The 18,661-nt window shown below is 40.1% G+C and overlaps 2 protein-coding genes across 24 annotated transcripts in view; both read right to left on the bottom strand.

The window, feature by feature from the left end:
* Nucleotides 1–3,711, bottom strand: part of plcg1 (phospholipase C, gamma 1) — a 28,254-nt gene extending 24,543 nt beyond the window's left edge. For 2 of the 4 annotated variants that reach the window (XM_061751788.1, XM_061751876.1), the window contains exons 1-2: nt 3,409–3,709; nt 1,491–1,778 (exon numbers count right to left, since the gene is read on the bottom strand). In XM_061751788.1, the coding sequence (XP_061607772.1) occupies nt 1,491–1,707 (217 nt within the window). In that variant the 5' untranslated portion in view covers nt 1,708–1,778; nt 3,409–3,709. Of the gene's footprint in view, nt 1–1,490; nt 1,779–3,408 lie in introns of all 4 variants that reach the window. The other 2 variants (XM_061751616.1, XM_061751701.1) reach the window with 2 other exon arrangements.
* Nucleotides 3,712–4,082: 371 nt separating this feature from the next.
* On the bottom strand, nt 4,083–18,497 carry top1b (DNA topoisomerase Ib). Of its 20 annotated transcripts, none has more exons than XM_061749622.1 (23): nt 18,387–18,497; nt 18,122–18,146; nt 17,242–17,410; nt 16,946–17,042; nt 15,338–15,389; nt 15,110–15,227; nt 14,928–14,983; nt 14,705–14,809; nt 14,507–14,597; nt 14,338–14,420; nt 14,136–14,251; nt 13,923–14,044; nt 13,732–13,854; nt 13,462–13,649; nt 11,565–11,709; nt 11,349–11,492; nt 10,977–11,162; nt 10,643–10,711; nt 10,420–10,534; nt 6,899–7,026; nt 6,686–6,780; nt 5,658–5,807; nt 4,083–5,093 (listed from the first exon to the last, which is right to left on the bottom strand). In XM_061749622.1, the coding sequence occupies exons 3-23, from the start codon at nt 17,368–17,370 to the stop codon at nt 4,991–4,993; spliced, it is 2,415 nt and encodes an 804-aa protein (XP_061605606.1). In that variant the 5' UTR covers nt 17,371–17,410; nt 18,122–18,146; nt 18,387–18,497; the 3' UTR covers nt 4,083–4,990. The 20 variants fall into 20 exon arrangements, 19 of the variants coding, with proteins under 19 accessions (XP_061605606.1, XP_061605762.1, XP_061605686.1 ...); XM_061749778.1 differs by having other exon boundaries at nt 15,330–15,470; nt 17,174–17,362; nt 18,387–18,475; XM_061749702.1 differs by having other exon boundaries at nt 18,405–18,452.
* Nucleotides 18,498–18,661: the final 164 nt, after the last annotated feature.

Genomic DNA, 18,661 nt, shown 5'->3' with positions numbered 1-18,661 from the left:
CTACAATTGAACACATTTTGGTCTGAAATGTTTGAATGTTTTTTTTTCTAAGCAATGTATACTCATGCTGACAGTAAATTAGCGATATTTGGTTCCTTCCCACCAGAAGCAGGCAATCAAGGTTGAGATGGTTGTCAGCAAAGAAATGAAGATTATTAAATTGGAAGTCTCCACAAACCCCATGCATCAAGAGGTGGTGAAACGAAATGATTCATTTTGCAAGGAGGGCATAGATCTGCTTTAACCCAAAAAAATCACGTCGCATATGTAAATGTTTTGACTAGTTTGCCCACATTGCCCTGTTCTAAAAATGCAATGACATACCAAAAATCCACCCATATTTTGTTAATCTTAATCTGTTATATGGCTATAAAAACATTAGGTATATATATATATATATATATATATATATATATATATGTATGTGTTGGGCTCTAAAAATGCAATGACATACCAAAAATCCACCCATATTTTGTTAATCTTAATCTGTTATCTGTTATATGGCTATAAAAACATTAGGTATGTGTGTGTGTGTATATATATATATATATATGTATATGTATGTGTGTGTGTATATATATATATATATATATATATATATATATATATATAGGGCTTTACACAAGCAGGATTTTTGGGGCCGATCACCGAGTTTCAAAAAACGATAACCTATCACAAGATGGAGGAATGTGTCTATTTAAATGACCTGTTCATTTACTGTATATACTTGTGTACTTAATTGCTCAAAAAATTATATTTACAATAAATAATGTATCTTTGTTCCTCTATTTATGCCAGTGAGGCATAGTGACAGACAGAACAAATCAACGGTCTTCTATTACGGAAGACAAGATTTTATTGTAGTAGTCTGACATAGCGCAATCGTGAATGAGAAAATTTGTCTTGTAGTCTGATCCGGGAATTACGTGTTGCCTGTTTCAGACGTGTTCTCTGTTCCACACCGCGACATGTATTATTATTTTTTTAATACCTTTACTGCCTATCAGATAGTTACAGTAGTACGTCAAAAGACACGTGACAAGGATAAAAAATAAACTAGCTTTTGGATTCAAATATACTGTGCACGATGGCGACGCGGAGTAAATGTCTTTTGCGGAGCTGATCAATGATCGGCGAATTATGACATTGAAGCTGATCAGCCGATCAGCATAAAATGCGAAATATCGGCCGATACCGATCAGGCCGATAAAATCGGTGTAAAGTCTATATATATACACACACACATATATATATATATATATATATATATATATATATACACACATACATACACGCATATATATATTCCTTATTTTAGAAAAATGCAAAGAATGTAAAGTTCCATGTTTTGGCATCTACGATTCCCCTGCTTTTACAAATGTTTTAGGTTTTTGCTGTGATATTGTTTCAGTATTGGTATCGAGGTACTTTATGCAGGTCTCGTATGAAAGTCCGAATTTTGGTTTGTAAGTGTGTAAGTGGGTACTCACTCTCGCCCTCTATTTTGTCTGTGCCGCGAGTCCAAATAACGGTCCTCGTCTCCAGCTTGACCTGGAAAGTCCTCCTCTCTGGCCGCTGAGATTTCTTGGAATAAAACAGCGTCAGCACCGTGCCCAGCTCCAGGTCTCGGTAGAGGTTGTTCATCTCTGCGTTGTTGTCCATCCACGCGACGGGTCCGTTGGAAAAAAAGCCCGAGGTCCCAGCCATGTTCACTTCCCCTGTTTGTTATCTGTTTCCTTTCAGAACAATATGCTCAGCCTGGACCTAGACAGGGATACCTACAACATGAGGAGGAGGAGGGAGGCCCATGAAACAACAATTCCAAATCTGTCAGACCGAGACATACTTTCGACCATAGTTGAGGCAGCCAGGTGGAACATTTGGCAGCTTCATTGAATATTTACAATTCCTATTCAAATTTGGATATACGCGGGTGTACCTGTATTATCAATCAGATTATAGTCATTGTTCAAGGTATTATATTGAGGGCTGCAGCTATATAATATTCCTATTTTATTGGAAATCATTCCTTCCCATCCCCGATTACAGTTTATTAACTAATTGTTGTTGTCTATTTGGTATTGTTTAATGAGTAAACAAAACCAAATAAACAACAATTAAGCAATATCACACGAGAAAGTGACATTGTACTCACTAACCTTTTTGAAAGTGAGAGCCACTTCTGAATTACTGATTAATGTGAAGGGCTACTAGTTTGATATACATTTCTGAGGCTGCTTCCTGTTCATTGGCATGTCAATGACATCTTATTCGTAATAGATTAAACTGAATATTATTTTCTCCACAAATTGATGATGGTTCAGTTACTGGTTTGGTCCGTAACATGTCAGAAAATGGACAAAAATGCTGATTATTGCTATCCAAAGAAAAAGCAGATGTATGCAAATATTTTGATCAAACAAAAATAATCAGTCTGGTTTCATGGATGACTACATAAATCAGACAATATTTACTGTTGAAATCAAGCGGATCTGGACATTTTTTAAACAAGTTAAACAGCGGCTCCAAACGATCATCCGATTTTATCGAAACAGTTGTCGATTAATTTGAAAATTCCTTAGTTCTCAAATAATGGATTAAGTGTTGCACCTCTAATTGTAACCAAGACATAGTTTGATGCACAGCAAAGGCAAAGCTATTCATTAAATAATTTGGCTTTAGGGTAACATTGCCACAAATCTCATTTGATGAATCAAAGAAACAAACAAACAGACAGAAAAGCTCAAAATTATAGTCATAATCATGTAAGGCGACACGGTCGCTGCAAGAACAGTCAACAGCGTTTTGACTTTTGTGAAATAATCGTTTTAATTATGTAACCATCCAGTTCCCTTAATAAAATAAAACTTAAGAGACAAAAAGAAAAAAAAAACACCTGGCAGGGAAGCTAATGTTTCTTCAAAACTAATCCCACAGCGCATACAGTAACTTTCGCCACAAAATTTGACCGAACAGTTTCGACATTCAAGCCTATTGGAGTTTGTAAAAAAGACAATAGACAGTATCCGCACCCACAGTACAATACGTTTAGGTGAGTGAGGCAACACATTTTGTTTTAATATTTTTTTTTTTTTTTGGGGGGGGGGGGGGGGGCGAGATACTTGGAAGCAGCCGAATGGGAGAACAAGAAACGCCTGGCTGCTATTTATTTCCTCAGCGCGGAATCACCACCGCGGCCGGTGAGAGCTAGCATGTCGCTGGGCCACAGGCATGGTGCTGCTGCCGTTGTTGTTAGACCCTCAAAATAGGCTCAGGTACGACTAGCTACTCTTCCCCGTCTTGACGTGTCTGCTTTCATATCTTCGTTTAAAAAAAAAAAAAAAGTGAGGGGGGAGGGAAAAATAAAACAACACGTCGCAGTAGCTTGCTGTGCTGTGCTGGACTTACCGCAATCTCGGCCTGACCGCACATCTCTAGCGGCTGCTACTCTCTCCCGTTTGTTGCCTTGCCTTCTGCTTTTCCGAGATGTGAGCACCGCCGAGCACCAGGGAAGGCTCACCATTTCCCGTCAACAAAACGCCCAGTTTCCTCGTCTCCCCTGTGGCCGTCCATAGAGACAGGCAGACCGCGAGAGTCGGAGCAAAGGTACGCAAGCCTGCCTTTGAGTCGAGTAGGAGACTGGCAGCAGCCCAAGCGATTCTCCTCCCTGCGACCACCAGCAGCGTCAATGCGAAAACCTACCTCTTCCGGTGACGTATTTCACAATAAAAGCTCAGCCAGACAAATAGTGAGCTCCCATTTCCCGATGTTGTTATTATTATTATTCAAACTTGATACAACTTGACACCACCAGTAGGCCTCTCGTGAAACAGCAGGCAACCAACATAAGGACTGTGACAAGTTTTGGACACAGAAAACGCTGCAAGGGTGTCTCAACGTCACCTACTGGTTTTACTGGTTTTTATGTTGTATTTTTCATTTAAAAAAAAAAGTTTGCCTATTATTTATTAGTTTTTTATGTTCCATTTTATTTATGAACAGCACTTTGTTACACTAGCCGTTGTTTTTTTAGGTGCTCTATAAAGTTTTTTCCCTCACGTGGAAATTCAATTTACTTTACCCTGTACCAGTGATTGTAAAACGTTTTACACTACCATCTCAAAAATGACTTAGCTCTCCAAGTACCATAATAATGACCAATATTAAATACTCCAATGCAAATGTATTTGACTGTCCTTGAAAGTTAAATACAACTTAAGTGTAATTAAAAAAGTGTAGAGCAATGAAGCAATGAAGAAAAAGGGAAAGTTTGACATTTTTTATTCTCGAAACTACACACTCGCAAAACGCATTGAACAATGAGAAATTAAATGTCATTAAAATTGAACAAATGACATTAATAAAAACACATCCTTCCACATTTTGATGACACCTGTTTCATTTTCACAGAAATACAAAAAAAAAAAAAAAAAAAATCACATACAGTGATAAACCATATGATCTTTTTTTTGGGCTAAATTGACATCCTGCTTCAGGACTTACTATATAAAAAAAAAGCTTTTAAGTGCTGTACTTCAGCAGTTTCATGTAACCAAAGCGAACGCTACATCTTGTTGACTGCAAACTGGAGACACATAAAGTGTATAACATCAGCCATAAAGAGCTTCCAGTACACGATGCATACAAAACACTTTTATAAACACTGGGAAAATTATGTATATCCCTGAAATGAAAAAGGAAAAATCAAATGACATGAAAATAAGTCATTGTCTTCTCATTATTCAGTGCTTGGCTTTCTATTGTTTTTAGTGTTCCTTTGGCTGGTCAGAGAAACAGAAGTAACAAGTAACTTTTCAATATTAACAACACCATTATAGGTCAATTATTAACTTTTGCCGCGGTTCCAACAAGGTTTGCTTCTATCTTCATGAATCTGCAGTGATTGCACAGCAGAGCTATTTATCCTCATTAAAAGTTCTTTTTTAAATAACGAGTATCGATCGAAAAAGGTGCAACACTTGTGTAAGTTTTAAAATTCGTAGTCCTGGTCAACCATGTCAATTGCCCAGGCAAACTTCTCTCTCTGGGTTTTGTTGTAGATCTTCTCAATAGATACACCCCATTTCTTGGACCTGTGGAAGAGAAATGGATGAAATGAACTCATCATGAAACTGCTAACTAGTTTTGTTTTGCGAGGGAGCTTGTTGCGGAATGTAATCGCATTCCACCAAGGTGACAATATCTTTACGACAGCTGCATGATAACATAAACACACAAGCCCAGCCGCTGTCAGGTTCGTGTCTTCTTGACCTCTTTTATGTTGATTCACACGTGTTCAGCTACATTGTGTGCCAGTTTCCCAGGCACCACCCTGAAAGGTGAAAGCCTTACGACCGGGCAAAACACAGAACATTCCTTTATCCATTGTGCTACAGGAGGAGGCTCTCCATAAATAGCAGTAGGGCCATCTGTTAGGGAGGGTGGAGCACCTCTTCTGACTTCCCACACGGAGGAAGGAGTGCTGTTTGGTGAGTGGACGCTCCCTGGCTCCTCTGTTGATATAGCAGCTGTTCTCTTTTCCTTTCCTGACACTATTAGAGAATATCCTGCCTTCATGTCACTAAGGTAAGATGTCATGTACCAGTGAAAATCCACACGAAGTCTTTGACTTAAAACCAATGATGACCGCGGATTACCATGCAACAGATATGCGTGGATCCAGATAGTTGAGTTTGGAGGTGCCCAGAGCAATCTGCTTATTCTCCTGTCTGTCTGTGGCCTGCACCTGGAGCTTCATCAGCTGCTCCTCTGTCCTCTTCACAATTTTACGCTTCACCTCCACAGCCCTGATAGAGAGGAAGAGGAAGAAATATTGTATACATTAGGCCTGGAAGGGTACTTACTGTTCGGTAGGGTCTGAAGGCTACATTACGGACCGCGGTTTTTAGGTTTTGCACACTGGGCTTTGGCCTGTTTCCCCCAAATGATCAGAGTGATAAATTTATTTTCTGTACCCCAGTAAAGTGATTGTTTGACTCGTCCGCTCACAAAACGCAAAATCCTCTTTCCAGCAAACATGGTGAAGCAGCCTTTAGCTGCTATGCTGCTCACGAATGGAATAAGTTGCCAGCAGAAGTCAAGTCAGCACCAAATGTCAATGTTTTTAAATCGAGGTTAAAAACTATTTTTCTCATACTTATGAGTGAGTACTTTTAGAAAATGTCCACACCAGGTGATTGAAAAGTAACTCCCTATTTTTAAGTACTTGTAATTTATTTCTGAACTGTAATTCTTACAAGAAATGAACATGAGCAGAAAGTGTAATAGTGTAAAAAAAACTGTAAATATTTTAAAATAGGGAGTTACTTTTCCTGGTCAAACTGACATTGATACAGCGGTAAACATGACCCTGTCCCAGCTTTTTTGGAACGCGTTGCAGCCATAAAATACTAAGTGAATGATTATTTGCAAAAAACAATAAGATTTATCAGTTTGAACATGAAATATCTTGTCTTTGTTGTGCATTCAATTAAATATAGGTTGAACATGATTTACAAATCATTGTATTCTGTTTTTATGTTTAACACAACCGCCCAACTTAATTGGAATTGGAGTTGTACAAAGCACAGGGACATAACAGACACAGAGTTCGATGTGAGAATACGCTGGATGTTGTGAGCAAACTTTGACAAACTCTTTCTGCTTATTAATGGAGATTCCTTACATTTTGCTTTTCTCATCATTGGAAGCCTTGTGATCAGCCTTAGCAGCCTTCAGCTGCTTCCTGGCTGCGGAAAGTTGATTCTGTTTATTGTCGATCTAGTCATCAACACATTAAACAAACAAAATGGTGCCCAGTTATTACCTCTTGTTGAGGTCAAGTATAATCAACGGACAATGGCACAGGGAGGAAATAATGAAAAACTCAAGCGTGAACCTTAGTCTGGAGGTTTTGCATTGACTTCTCAAATGTTTTCGGTGGTGCTCTCTGGTGGTTACAGAGGACGGCCACTGCTCGGTTGGCTCGGTTGTACGACAGGATTTTTGCTGGCATGCTTTCATCAGCTGACACATGTAAAATAAGCATACAAGAGGAAAATAAGATGAAAAAGAAGACACCGAAGGAGAGATTAACATTACTGGACATATTTTGCATCACTTGGAGTATGGACATTTCTCCACTGTGAGACAAACAGATCACCTTCATCATGGGTCCGATTACCACCACGCAGCATAGTTTGATTCAGTTCGGAACAGTACGGCGGTTTAGGACGGAGTTCCGTTTCTTAATGCTGTGACATAACCCACATTTGTATGCAAATCGGAACGCGTACTCTATCACTAACTCATGCTAAAGCAGTACAGTCATAATTACAGTAAATACTTGCAAAACAATCACTAAGGCATAAATGTAAAACAATCACATGAAAAAGAGTAAGTACGATGGTAAACTGAGCATGTGTGGCGTGATGACATTCTTACACTGGTACACGCAGTTCGTGACCTTGAAATCACATATGGCGGGACCATAAACCGAGGACCCCCTACACCAGTGGTGTCAAACTCATTTTTGTCACGGGTCACATCGTAGTTATGACTTCCCTCGGAGGGCCGCTACGACTGTGAACCCATATAAATGAAAGATTACCACATATATTCTAATTACATACAGTATACACAACACATTGATGAATAACCAGTTTTGAAATCAGGAGCCTATAAAAACATGTTTTTCAACTATTACATTTCTTTTCAAAGGGGGATTGGTAACAAAAAAAAAAGCTTGGAAATATCTCAATGGTATTACACCAGAACACAATGAGCAATTTTGATTTGCTTTCGCGGGCCACATAAAAAGATGTGGCGGGCCGGATCTGGCGGGCCGGATCTGGCCCCCGGGCCACCAGTTTGACACCGGTGCCCTATACACTTAGAATACTGAGATCACTAAATTCAACTCAACTTTATTTCTAGAGCACTTAAAAAAAAACTACAGTTGTAACAAAGTGCTTCCAACGTTCACAGTCCTTATTTGAACAACTTTTGTTATGCCAGCGGAATTCATAAGAATTAAGGAGATTCTGATGCCATTATCGATACTGCTTATCGATCCGATTGCTTATCGATTCTCATTGGGAGAGGGATTGAAATAATACAAACTGATATCATTAAATGACATGATAATGCTAAAGATGTTCTGCACATTGGACCATACCTTTTGACAAAATTAAAGCTGTGTTGTAAGTAGCCCCGTTATATTTTCATGTGAAATATAGCCTAACTTCAGTGTGCTTTTGCCTTGACAACACTGTTGAAAAAGTTCAGAACCATAATACACTTCCTGTGTGTGACATCATCACTCATTGGCAATGTAAGAGAACCGTAAGCGGAACCGTAAAACATTTATTTGGGGGTGGGGGGAACAAAAAGTTTTTGTCTCTCATACAACCCCAATTCCAATAAAGTTGGGACGTTGTGTTAAACATAAATAAAAACAGAATACAATGATTTGCAAATCATGTTCCACCTATATTTAATTGAAAACACTACAAAGACAAGATATTTAATGTTCAAACTGATAAACTTGATTGTTTTTATCAAATAATCATTAACTTAGAATTTTATGGCGGCAACATGTTCCAAAAAAGCTGGGACAGGTGGCAAAAAAGACTGAGAAAGTTGAGGAATGCTCATCAAAAATCTGTTTGGAAAATCCTACAGGTGAACAAGCTAATGGGGAACAGGTGGGTGCCATGATTGGGTATAAAAGGAGCTTCCCTGAATTGCTCAGTCATTCACAAGCAAAGATGGGGCGAGGTTCACCTCTTTGCGAACAAGTGTGTGAGAAACTAGTCTAACAGTTTAAGGACAATGTTCCTCAACGTACAATTGCAAGGAATTTAGGGATTTCGTCATCTACGGTCCATAATATCATCAAAAGGTTCAGAGAATCTGGAGAAATCACTGAGGCGGCACTGCATCAAAAACCTACATCAAGAAGAAGAAGAAGAAGAATCACCTTTTATTGTCATTAACATGCATGCATGCACACGAAATGTGTTATCTGCATTTAACCCATCACAGTGAACACATACACGTTAGTGGAACACACTGGAGCAAGGGGCAGCTGAAACGCCCGGGGAGCATTGCAGCGTATCAGTGTCTTGCTCAAGGACACCACAGCCGTGAGTTCGGGGGATGTTGGCGGATGGTCCAGTCAGGGTCTTGAACCTAGGTCCCCCACGGTGGCAGGCAATGATCTTAACCATTGGGACAGCTGCCCAAGATGTATCAATCAATATGTAAAGGATATCATCACCACATGGGCTCAGGAACACTTCAGAAAACCAATGTCAGTAAATACAGTTCGGCGCTACATCCGTAAGTGCAACTTGAAACTCTACTATGCAAAGCAAAAGCCATTTATCAACAACACCCAGAAACGCCGCCGACTTCTCTGGGCCCAAGCTCATCTAAGATGGACCGATGAAAAGTGGAAAAGTGTTCTGTGGTCCGACGAGTCCACATTTCAAATTGTTTTTGGAAATTGTGGACGTTGTGTCCTCCGGGCCAGATGAAAAGAACCATCCGGACTGTTATGGACGTAAAGTTCAAAAGCCAGCATCTGTGATGGTATGGGGCTGTGTTAATGCCAAGGGCATGGGTAACTTACACATCTGTGAACGTACCATTAATGCTGAAATGTACATACAGGTTTAAGAGAAACATGCTGCCATCCAAGCAACGTCTTTTTCATGGATGCCCCTACTTATTTCAGCAAGACAATGCCAAACCACATTCTGCATGTCTTACAACAGCGTGGCTTCGTAGTAAAAGAGTGCGGGTACTAGACTGGCCTGCCTGCAGTCCAGACCCGTCTCCCATTGAAAATGTCTGGCGCATTATGAAGCGTAAAATACGACAACGGAGACCCCGGACTGTTGAACAGCTGAAGCTGTACATCAAGGAAGAATGGGAAAGAATTCTACCTACAAAGCTTCAACAATTAGTGTCCTCAGTTCCCAAACATTTATTGAATGTTGTTAAAAGAAAAGGTGATGTAACACAGTGGTAAACATGACCCTGTCCCAGCTTTTTGGGAATGTGTTGCAGCCATAAAATTCTAAGTTAATGATTATTTGCTAAAAACAATAACGTTTATCAGTTTCAACATGAAATATTTTGTCTTTGTCGTTTATTCAATTAAATATAGGTTGAACATGATTTGCAAATCATTGTATTATGTTTTTATTTATGTTTAACACAATGTCCCAACTTCATTGGAATTGGGGTTGTACATTCCTCCTTGCAAACCTTGCCCCTCACTTGAAATTATTCCAGGGACTTGGAGAAGTCCTATTTGTTTCTGTTGTTGTGTGTATGGCACGACTACACTTGTGGACAATTTATCGTCATATATGGGCTCATAAGCTACAGGGAAAGGCAAGGGGCACTCACGGGAGGTAAGTTCTTTGAGCTGCTGCTGTAGTGTGATCGAGGCGTTGTAGGTGCGGAAGACCTTTGCGGTCAGGCCGTCCATCAGCTCCTGTAAATGCTTATTCAAAATAGATGTCTGTAGGAAGCAGGGTGAAGATGTGAGGGGGCGAGATTGGAGGGGAAAAAAAGCACGCTTTAAATCATGTTTTTAAATTAGATCTCTGGATACGGATTATGTATTTACATTCAGTTTGTCAAAGAGGTCATCTTCAGGGTGCTTATTCTCCATGAACAGCTTGAGATTTTTAAACACCTGCAGGTGTTAAGATATATTTAGTCAGTATTCATGACGGCATTGTCACGTTTACCAGAAAATTGTGTCATCTTGAATCTGTCCACAATGAGGGGTGCAGCTGTTGTGCCTTTTATTTGTTTCTTGAAAACGTAAGAAGAAAGCTGTGACAAAAAAACATTGACAGAGTTTTTGTAAAGGAAAGCTGCCCAAGCTGCACCTCGTTCATGTTTAACTCTCTCTTCATTCATATATTATTCTCTTTGCTGCCCTTCTGCTACCTTACCTTCTTCTCCACAGGGATCTTGTTGTAGTAGCGAATAGAGTCCTTGCCCAAAAAGTCCAACTCCACCACATACTTCTGCTCATCCATCTTTGGGTACAGGTTGATGTGCTCCACCCGCAGTGAGCAGCAGCCGACGGTGTCTGCGGTCTCGCCTTCCTCTTTCTCGTGACCTGCCCTAAGTGCGAGCTACGGGGGACGGAACATATTGTCACCATCGTCGACGCTTGCGAGTGGAACAGTTGCTGTATCATATTCAGTTGTGTAATTCCGCAACTTGAGTGGAAACTTTCTCTGACGCTCCGTTTTACTTTATTTGATTAGTGTCCAAAATTGTTGAAATGAAAAACCTCATTTACCTTCATTTGGTCTCACCTTATCAATAAAATAAAGGGCGACTGCTCTCTGTTTGATCCTCATCTCCTTTGATCTCCAGTCGTCTCTGTACTGGTTCCGAATCTGATCCACGCATTTTTTCAAACGGCGAGCTGTCTCATATTTTTGCCAGTCCTTCTCACCCTGCACACACATCATTCTGTAACTCTCGATTAAGTTCATGTGAATCAAGATTGAAGCTGGAAGGACAGATACCTTGATCCTGGAGCTCGGGTTCAACATGATGTACTTGTTGGAGCCTTGAATGTTCTCTGTCCAAGATACAAGCCAGGTTACCTTATTGTCATGGCGAACCTCTTTCCATTTGGTTCCCGGGGGAGGTTTAGGATGGTTGGAGTCCCTAAAGGAGAAAACGCAGCTTTATAGAGGAATAAAACACGTCGTGTTAAACAATCATTCACACCTAAACCAATTTTGAATACACTAAATTTGTAAAAGTTTCCAGACACCTGTCCATCAGACCGACATAATTGACAAAAGTTGAAAGATATGAAGTCAGACCACACTATTCTGGATTTTGAAGTTTGTTTATTTGTCCCCAGTGAAACAGAAAAGGGCCTTTCCCCATACTCTTCCCCAAAATTTGGAAGGAGAGATCCAGTAAGTCTTAAGAAGATTCTGGCAGAACTCACACACTGACTTAACTGATTAATATAATGATTAACTGATTAAGGTATGTCTCAATACTTTTGACCATATTTTCAAAGTGCACATCCAGGCGGGCGAGGTACGTGTAATTTCATTCATGCAATTGGTCCTCCACCTCTGTGTACACCCAAAAAAAATACAAAGACTAGAAATAACCCATCATAAAGTCAAAGAGTCCTAAAAATAGCAGAAGGATGTACAAAAAGGAGACTCTCCAGATGGCTTGACGGTTTCCTGTTCAAAGTATGCACGGCGAAGAGAATGACGCCAGGGTTGGGCATCGAGAATAGAGAACCGATTGGAAACTGAAATCCCGAAATCGTTCAAATTTAAACATTTCGGTTACTAGTTTCGAGGCCTAGTCTGCTGACCCCGAAGAAGAAGTAGCGAAAACCAACGAAGAACCAGCGAAAACCAACGAAGAAGAACGCGCACGAAGACGTGCTTGTGCCCAACGGTGGCAGTGGCGAACAAAAGTGTGTCTTGACTTTGTTAAAATTGATGACCAGTCACCTCAGTGCAACACTTGGAATAAGATTATATTGTGCAAAGGATGTTTGCACAATATAAGTCACGGTGTGTCGTGTCTGACGCGTTCTGAGCTTCTTCAGCCTGCAACGCGCGGAGCATCAGTGAAGTCAACTCTCAAGTCAATTGGGTGAGTGAAACACATCTATGCCAACATTGAAACAGCTATCAAGGCAAACGGTTGGTTGCACTTTTGCACTGATGGCTTTTAGCGTTTATTTTAGTCTTCAAACCAACATAAGAGCCGATGACAAAAATAAATAAATAAAAAGCTTAACATCAACATTGAGCAAAGACTTTACATCACAATGAATTGGGACAAAAGTCACATAAACGTTTTCTCACAGTATCACAAACCTTGTGCCTCATCGGTGGGTAAGGAAAGGAATCAACGTTTTATAGCATTAAAAAAATAAAATATACATAAATCCCTGGTGCCTTGTGAAGTTACTTTTCGTGCCAAAATGCTGCGTTCCGGTGCTTACCCTTCAAAATATAAGGCTACAAGCTTTAAAACGAAGTCAAGTTAAAACTTGCACATATAAACCATTGGACATGATAAAACAGTCCCCAATAACGATTTTAACAATGCTGCATTTAATTTTTAGCTGCAACATTACTTAATAAATAATATGTCAATTGGGTTAGTTCCACACACATTGCCTTTTAGTTCACATATTGACACTGGTTATAAAGAACCCCGAGTCAAATGTTCATTTTAGTTGATGCTGCGGGTTGCTAAAAAAATGGATGTTCTTAATTTGGACACCCTTTATTTAAACCATGCAAACTTTTTTGACCCAGCCCCCTAAAAAGAATCAGAATCGAGAATCCCTTGGAACCGTAATCGGGACCGTAATCGCTCAAATTAAAATGATGCCCAACCCTAAATGACGCTAATGTTGATGTTACTCACTTGCTGCAGTTAATAATGATATCTTCAGGTCTGATGCGTCGTTTCAGCATGCCCATCTTTGGATGGTCGCCTCGCCCTCGGAAGAGGCCAGGAGGTTCGATGCGGAAATTTCCAATCCCCTCTTTGTGGTTGTCCATGATGCAGTACCCATACTCCTGCACGACCCTTTCGTTCTCCTCTTTGATTTTCTGCGAAGATTTTTTTAACATGGCGCTCATTATTCAGTGCTTCGGGTCTGGTGGAGTGTGCATTGACGCAGGCCTACTGTACTTGTTTCTCCGCTTTTGACATCAGCCTGCGTGCTTCGGCCTGGGCCTTGAAGTACTCGTGCATCTGGCTAAAGTCACACTTGTTCAGGTCTGTGACCTTTGATTTCTCTTTGGATGTCATTTCCTAAAATAAAAGCTCAACTTAGAGTACTTAAAAAAAATCTGTTGCATCAACATTTTTCTTGACCACACCTTCTTCCAGTTTTTGAAGAAGTTCTTTCGGAAGACCTCCTTTGTAGTGTATTCGTGGTCCAACATTTTGGCAAAGAATGTAGCTACTTCTTCAGCGGGGGCATTAAGTTTCATTGGTTTACCTAGAAACATAAATAGGCACATTATAGTGGATTACATCTTAGTAAATGTTGGCCAACAAAACGTTTAAAGTTTGTTTGCTCCTAGGCTCACCATCATAGTAAAGTTTGACATTGCTGGGCAATGGTTCATATGGGGGAGCGAACACTGGCCCCTTATGTTCAAGAAAGCGCCATTTGGAGTCATCGGTGTATCTTTCCTCCTCCCACCTCAAAACGGCAGCAAACACCAAAAAGAAGAAATTGTGACAACTGCACAGCTAAAGGAATAAAGAAATAATTTCCCCTGGAATTACCATTTCCACTTCTCTTCCTCCTTTTCAACTTTCTTTCCTCCAGATACTTTATGATTTACTTTCTTCTTTTTGGGGTTCAAGTCCTGAAATGAAGAGGTAACACCCACAGTCATTTCAGTTTGGAGAATGTGCGCATTCAGACAATTCATAGATTCAGAACTGCACATACTTCATCATCCTCATCGCCTTTGTACTCATGTCTCCTCTTCTTGACCTTTTTATCTTCTTCTGTCTTGACTTTTTGGGGTTTGCGTTTATATCTTCAAGAAATAAGATACTGTATATCAAATTTGAGAATTGTAGAAAATGTAAATTCAGTGCCCAAAAAAACAATCATAAGATCTGGATGAGTTTGTACGACACATACTCTTCTATGTCATATTCTTGTTTGGGTGTGTTCTGGAGGTGGGTGGACATGTAGAAGACATTGTTGTCTTCAGGCTCACTCTTAATGACTGCATGGCTTTCATCTCTGAATCAAACATTAAATACAAGACAACAGAGTGGTGAGCTGTTAAGAGCACAGAAAAGGAAACTTGAGGTAGGGCTACGCTATAATAAAGTAGATACCATTCAGTGCTGCTGCTCACCTTATGTGTCTATTCCGTTTCTCTTTTTTAGGTTTGTCTGTTTGGGATGATTTGATCTGACAGAAAGAGTTACAACATTGTTTGTCTTTATACACATAAATACATTCACTCTATAATAACCATGAGAAAGCATTTACAACAGAAAATAAAATCTTAAAAATAATCAGTACTGTACTTATTACCATTTCTTCTCTCTGCTTCTCTGTGTGTTTTTCGCCCCCATGCTTGTCTGATCCACTCTCTGTGTGTTTCATCTTCTCTTTGTTTCTGTGTTTCTTCTCAGTGCGCCCCTTGGGTTCACTGGAACAGACACCGCAAAGGCCAGTGAGGTCAGAAAGACAAACACTGGTCCAGAGGCATATACTGTATGTCATACAGTATGCATTACAATGACTTACTTACTTACTTACTATGTAACGGTTGTACTCGTTCTTGTTGTATGTGCCAAGGGATCTGGTGCAACTTGGAAAAAATATCACTTCAATGCCGCAAATTGAAAATACAACCCCAATTCCAATGAAGTTGGGACGTTGTGTTAAACATCTATAAAAACAGAATACAATTATTTGCAAATCATGTTCAACCTATATTTTATTGAATTAGAAAGACAAGATATTTAATGTTCAAACTGATAAACTTGATTGTTTTTAGCAAATAATCATTAACTTAGAATTTTATGGCTGCGACACGTTCCAAAAAAGCTGGGACAGGGTCATGTTTACCACTGTGTTACATCACCTTTTCTTATAACAACATTCAATAAACGTTTGGGAACTGAGGAGACCAATTGTTGAAGCTTTGTAGATGGAATTCTTTCCCATTCTTGCTTGATCTACAGCTTCAGCTGTTCAACATTCTGGGGTCTCCGTTGTCGTATTTTACGCTTCATAATGCGCCACACATTTTCAATGGGAGACAGGTCTGGACTGCAGGCAGGCCAGTCTAGTACCCGCACTCTTATTATTACTATAAAGCCATGCTGTTGTAACACGTGCAGAATGTGGTTTGGCATTGTCTTGCTGAAATAAGCAGGGGCCTCCTGGAAAAATACGTTGCTTGGATGGCAGCATATCTTTCTCCAAAACCTGCATGTAACTTTCAGCATTAATGGTGCCTTCACAGATGTGTAAAGTTACCCATGCCTTTGGCACTAACACAGCCCCGTACCATCACAGATGCTGGCTTTCGAACTTTGCGTCCATAACAGTCCGGATGGTTCTTTTCCTCTTTGGCCCCGGAGGACACGATGTCCACTGAACTGTATTTACTGACATTGGTTTTCTGAAGTGTTCCTGAGCCCATGTGGTGATATCCTTTACACATTGATGTCGGTTTTTCCGCCTGATCGAAGGTCACTGGCATTCAATTTTGGTTTTCGCCCTTGCCGCTTACATGCAGTGATTTCTCCAGATTCGCTGAATCTTTTGATGATATTATGGACCGTAGATGATCAAATCCCTAAATTCCTTGCAATTGTACGTTGAGGAACATTGTCCTTAAACTGTTTGACTATTTTCTCACACACTTGTTCACCAAGAGGTGAACCGCGCCCCATCTTTGCTTGTGAATGACTGAGCAATTCAGGGAAGCTCCTTTTCTACCCAATCATGGCACCCACCTGTTCCCAATTAGCCTGTTCACCTGTGGGATGTTCCAAACAGGTGTTTGATAAGCATTCCTCAACTTTCTCAGTCTTTTTTTTGCCACCTGTCCCAGCTTTTTTGGAACATGTTGCAGCCATAAAATTCTAAGGTAATGATTATTTGCTAACAACAATCAAGTTTATCAGTTTGAACATTAAATGTCTTTGTAGTGTATTCCATTAAATATAGGTTGAACATGATTTGCAAATCATTGTATTCTGTTTTAATTTGTTTAACACAACGCCCCAACTTCATTGGAATTGGGGTTGTACTATTTTCTTCTATTTTATTTTCCCGTCAGTCACGTTTTCTTGTCTGTGCGGACTTGTGTTATTCAATTATTTGTCGTCAAAGTAAGCAGTTGAAGGATCTTACCTGTGTGTGTGCTTGAGCTTCTCTCGCTCCCTGTCTTTCTTGTGGACTTTATGTCTGTGTTCCTTGTTTTTATGCTTGTCCTTATGTCTATAATTTCCTAAGAGACAACAATGACTCATAAAGTACAGGAAAGCAGTATAGAATATGACAAACATTTGTTATTATATTATAGAATTATAGATAAATATTTTTTTATTATATTGTTAATTCTATTTTATTATTCATCACCATTGCAGTCACACCGGGCAATGAATTGGGCCTTCATGCGAAAAGTAATTCGTGATACTTGTCAATACCACCATATAAGGGCGGCTGTGGCTCAGTCGGTAGAGTGGGTCATCCGGTGACCGAAGGGTTGTCGGTTCAAATCTGGGTGCTGTCAAAGTGTCCTTGGGCACCACACACCACAGGGGAAGGCTGTCCATATGAATGTACGTGAATAGGTGAATGTGAACCTGTAAAGTGCTTTGGGCACCGTATGGTGTAGATAAAACACGAAGTAAGTTCAATCCATTTACCATACCATGTATGGAACAGTTCTCAGTTTCAAAGAGACACCACTATTGATAAGATTTAATTAATATCACATTTCAACCTGTTCTCTCTAAAAAAAAATTAGTCGAAACTCTCAAAACCTACAATTTTTTAAATTTATTTATACATTGATAAGTCACGGATAACCAAGAATGACCCATGTGATGTGTAACTTACTCAACTTTATTTAGTGTGACGTGAACTCAACAATCAAAGTTGGAAGGCAGCCAGGGGGGACAGATGCACCGTACACCCGACTGTAAGCACCCTAACCCGGCTGACAGTCGGCCCGCTGGTCGGCGCTCGGGTTGCAACGTTCCGGAAAAGAAAATGGCGCATCGACTTACGTCCTCAGTGCTTAGTACACATTTTTTTGCCTCCCAAATTAGCCGTTGCCGCTTCGAGGTAGGTATAATAAACGCGACGTCGTGCGCTATCGGAAAGCCGAGGTTTAGAAATGTGCTCTTAGGACCCCCTTTTTGAAAAAAAAAAAAAAAAAAAACACATAAGAGGGGATTTAAGTTTGTGGTACGTTATTTCTACATATTAAAATGAATGGAAGACAGCTCAAAAGTAGCAGATGAAATCAAAAGCAGTTATGTGGGGGGGACAAGGGGACAAAAAAAAAACACGAGGACCTACCGCTTTCTTTAGAGGCTGAATTGACCTGCAATTTGTGGAAAACCAGTTTTAATAGGGGAATTTTTAAAGTTGTACGTGTCATGTGGATCATAACAATATTAGTATAACACCACTGCATAGAAGATAGGCCCTTAATTGGCTAGCCATGGGCATCTCGTCTTTTTTTAAGCGTTTATTCGTCGTTATTACATAGCTTTTTAGCAAATAATAGTAACGGAGGGTCTACACTCACTCCCTACAACGTATATTTTTAAACGAGTGGTACCTGTGTGTCTCCACGCACATTGTTCTCGCTCATGGTCAGCTTTTGTTTTTGCTAGTAAAACAGGTGAAGAAGTTGTGAGTGCAAACAGCTGTGACGCGAAGGTGTCCTACCTGGCACGGTTTGCGCATGCGCCTCCAATACTACGTAACGGTTTAGGGCACTGTTTGCGCATGCGCCTCCAAAACTACATAACGGCTGAGTTTATCAAAGCGTTGTTGCTGCAATCCACAGACTACTTTGGAGATCCTTGAAAAAAAAAAAAAGTCATACTGACA

This window comes from Phyllopteryx taeniolatus, chromosome 1 (genome assembly GCF_024500385.1).
Source record: "Phyllopteryx taeniolatus isolate TA_2022b chromosome 1, UOR_Ptae_1.2, whole genome shotgun sequence".
NCBI classification, from domain to species: domain Eukaryota; kingdom Metazoa; phylum Chordata; class Actinopteri; order Syngnathiformes; family Syngnathidae; genus Phyllopteryx; species Phyllopteryx taeniolatus.
The sequence above is the reverse complement of the archived record's forward strand: the minus strand, read 5'-3'. Positions and strand labels throughout refer to the sequence as shown.

Bases quoted from the DNA above. Each gene is read 5' to 3' on its own strand.
- top1b (XM_061749384.1), bottom strand. From the start codon at position 18,406: ATGTGCGTGGAGACACACAG. The intron at 14,421-14,506 runs GTATGTGCAGTT...TCTTCATTTCAG, and splicing joins AAGGCGATGAGGATGATGAA to GACTTGAACCCCAAAAAGAA. The intron at 14,252-14,337 runs GTAATTCCAGGG...TGCCGTTTTGAG, and splicing joins GAGGAAGAGAAGTGGAAATG to GTGGGAGGAGGAAAGATACA.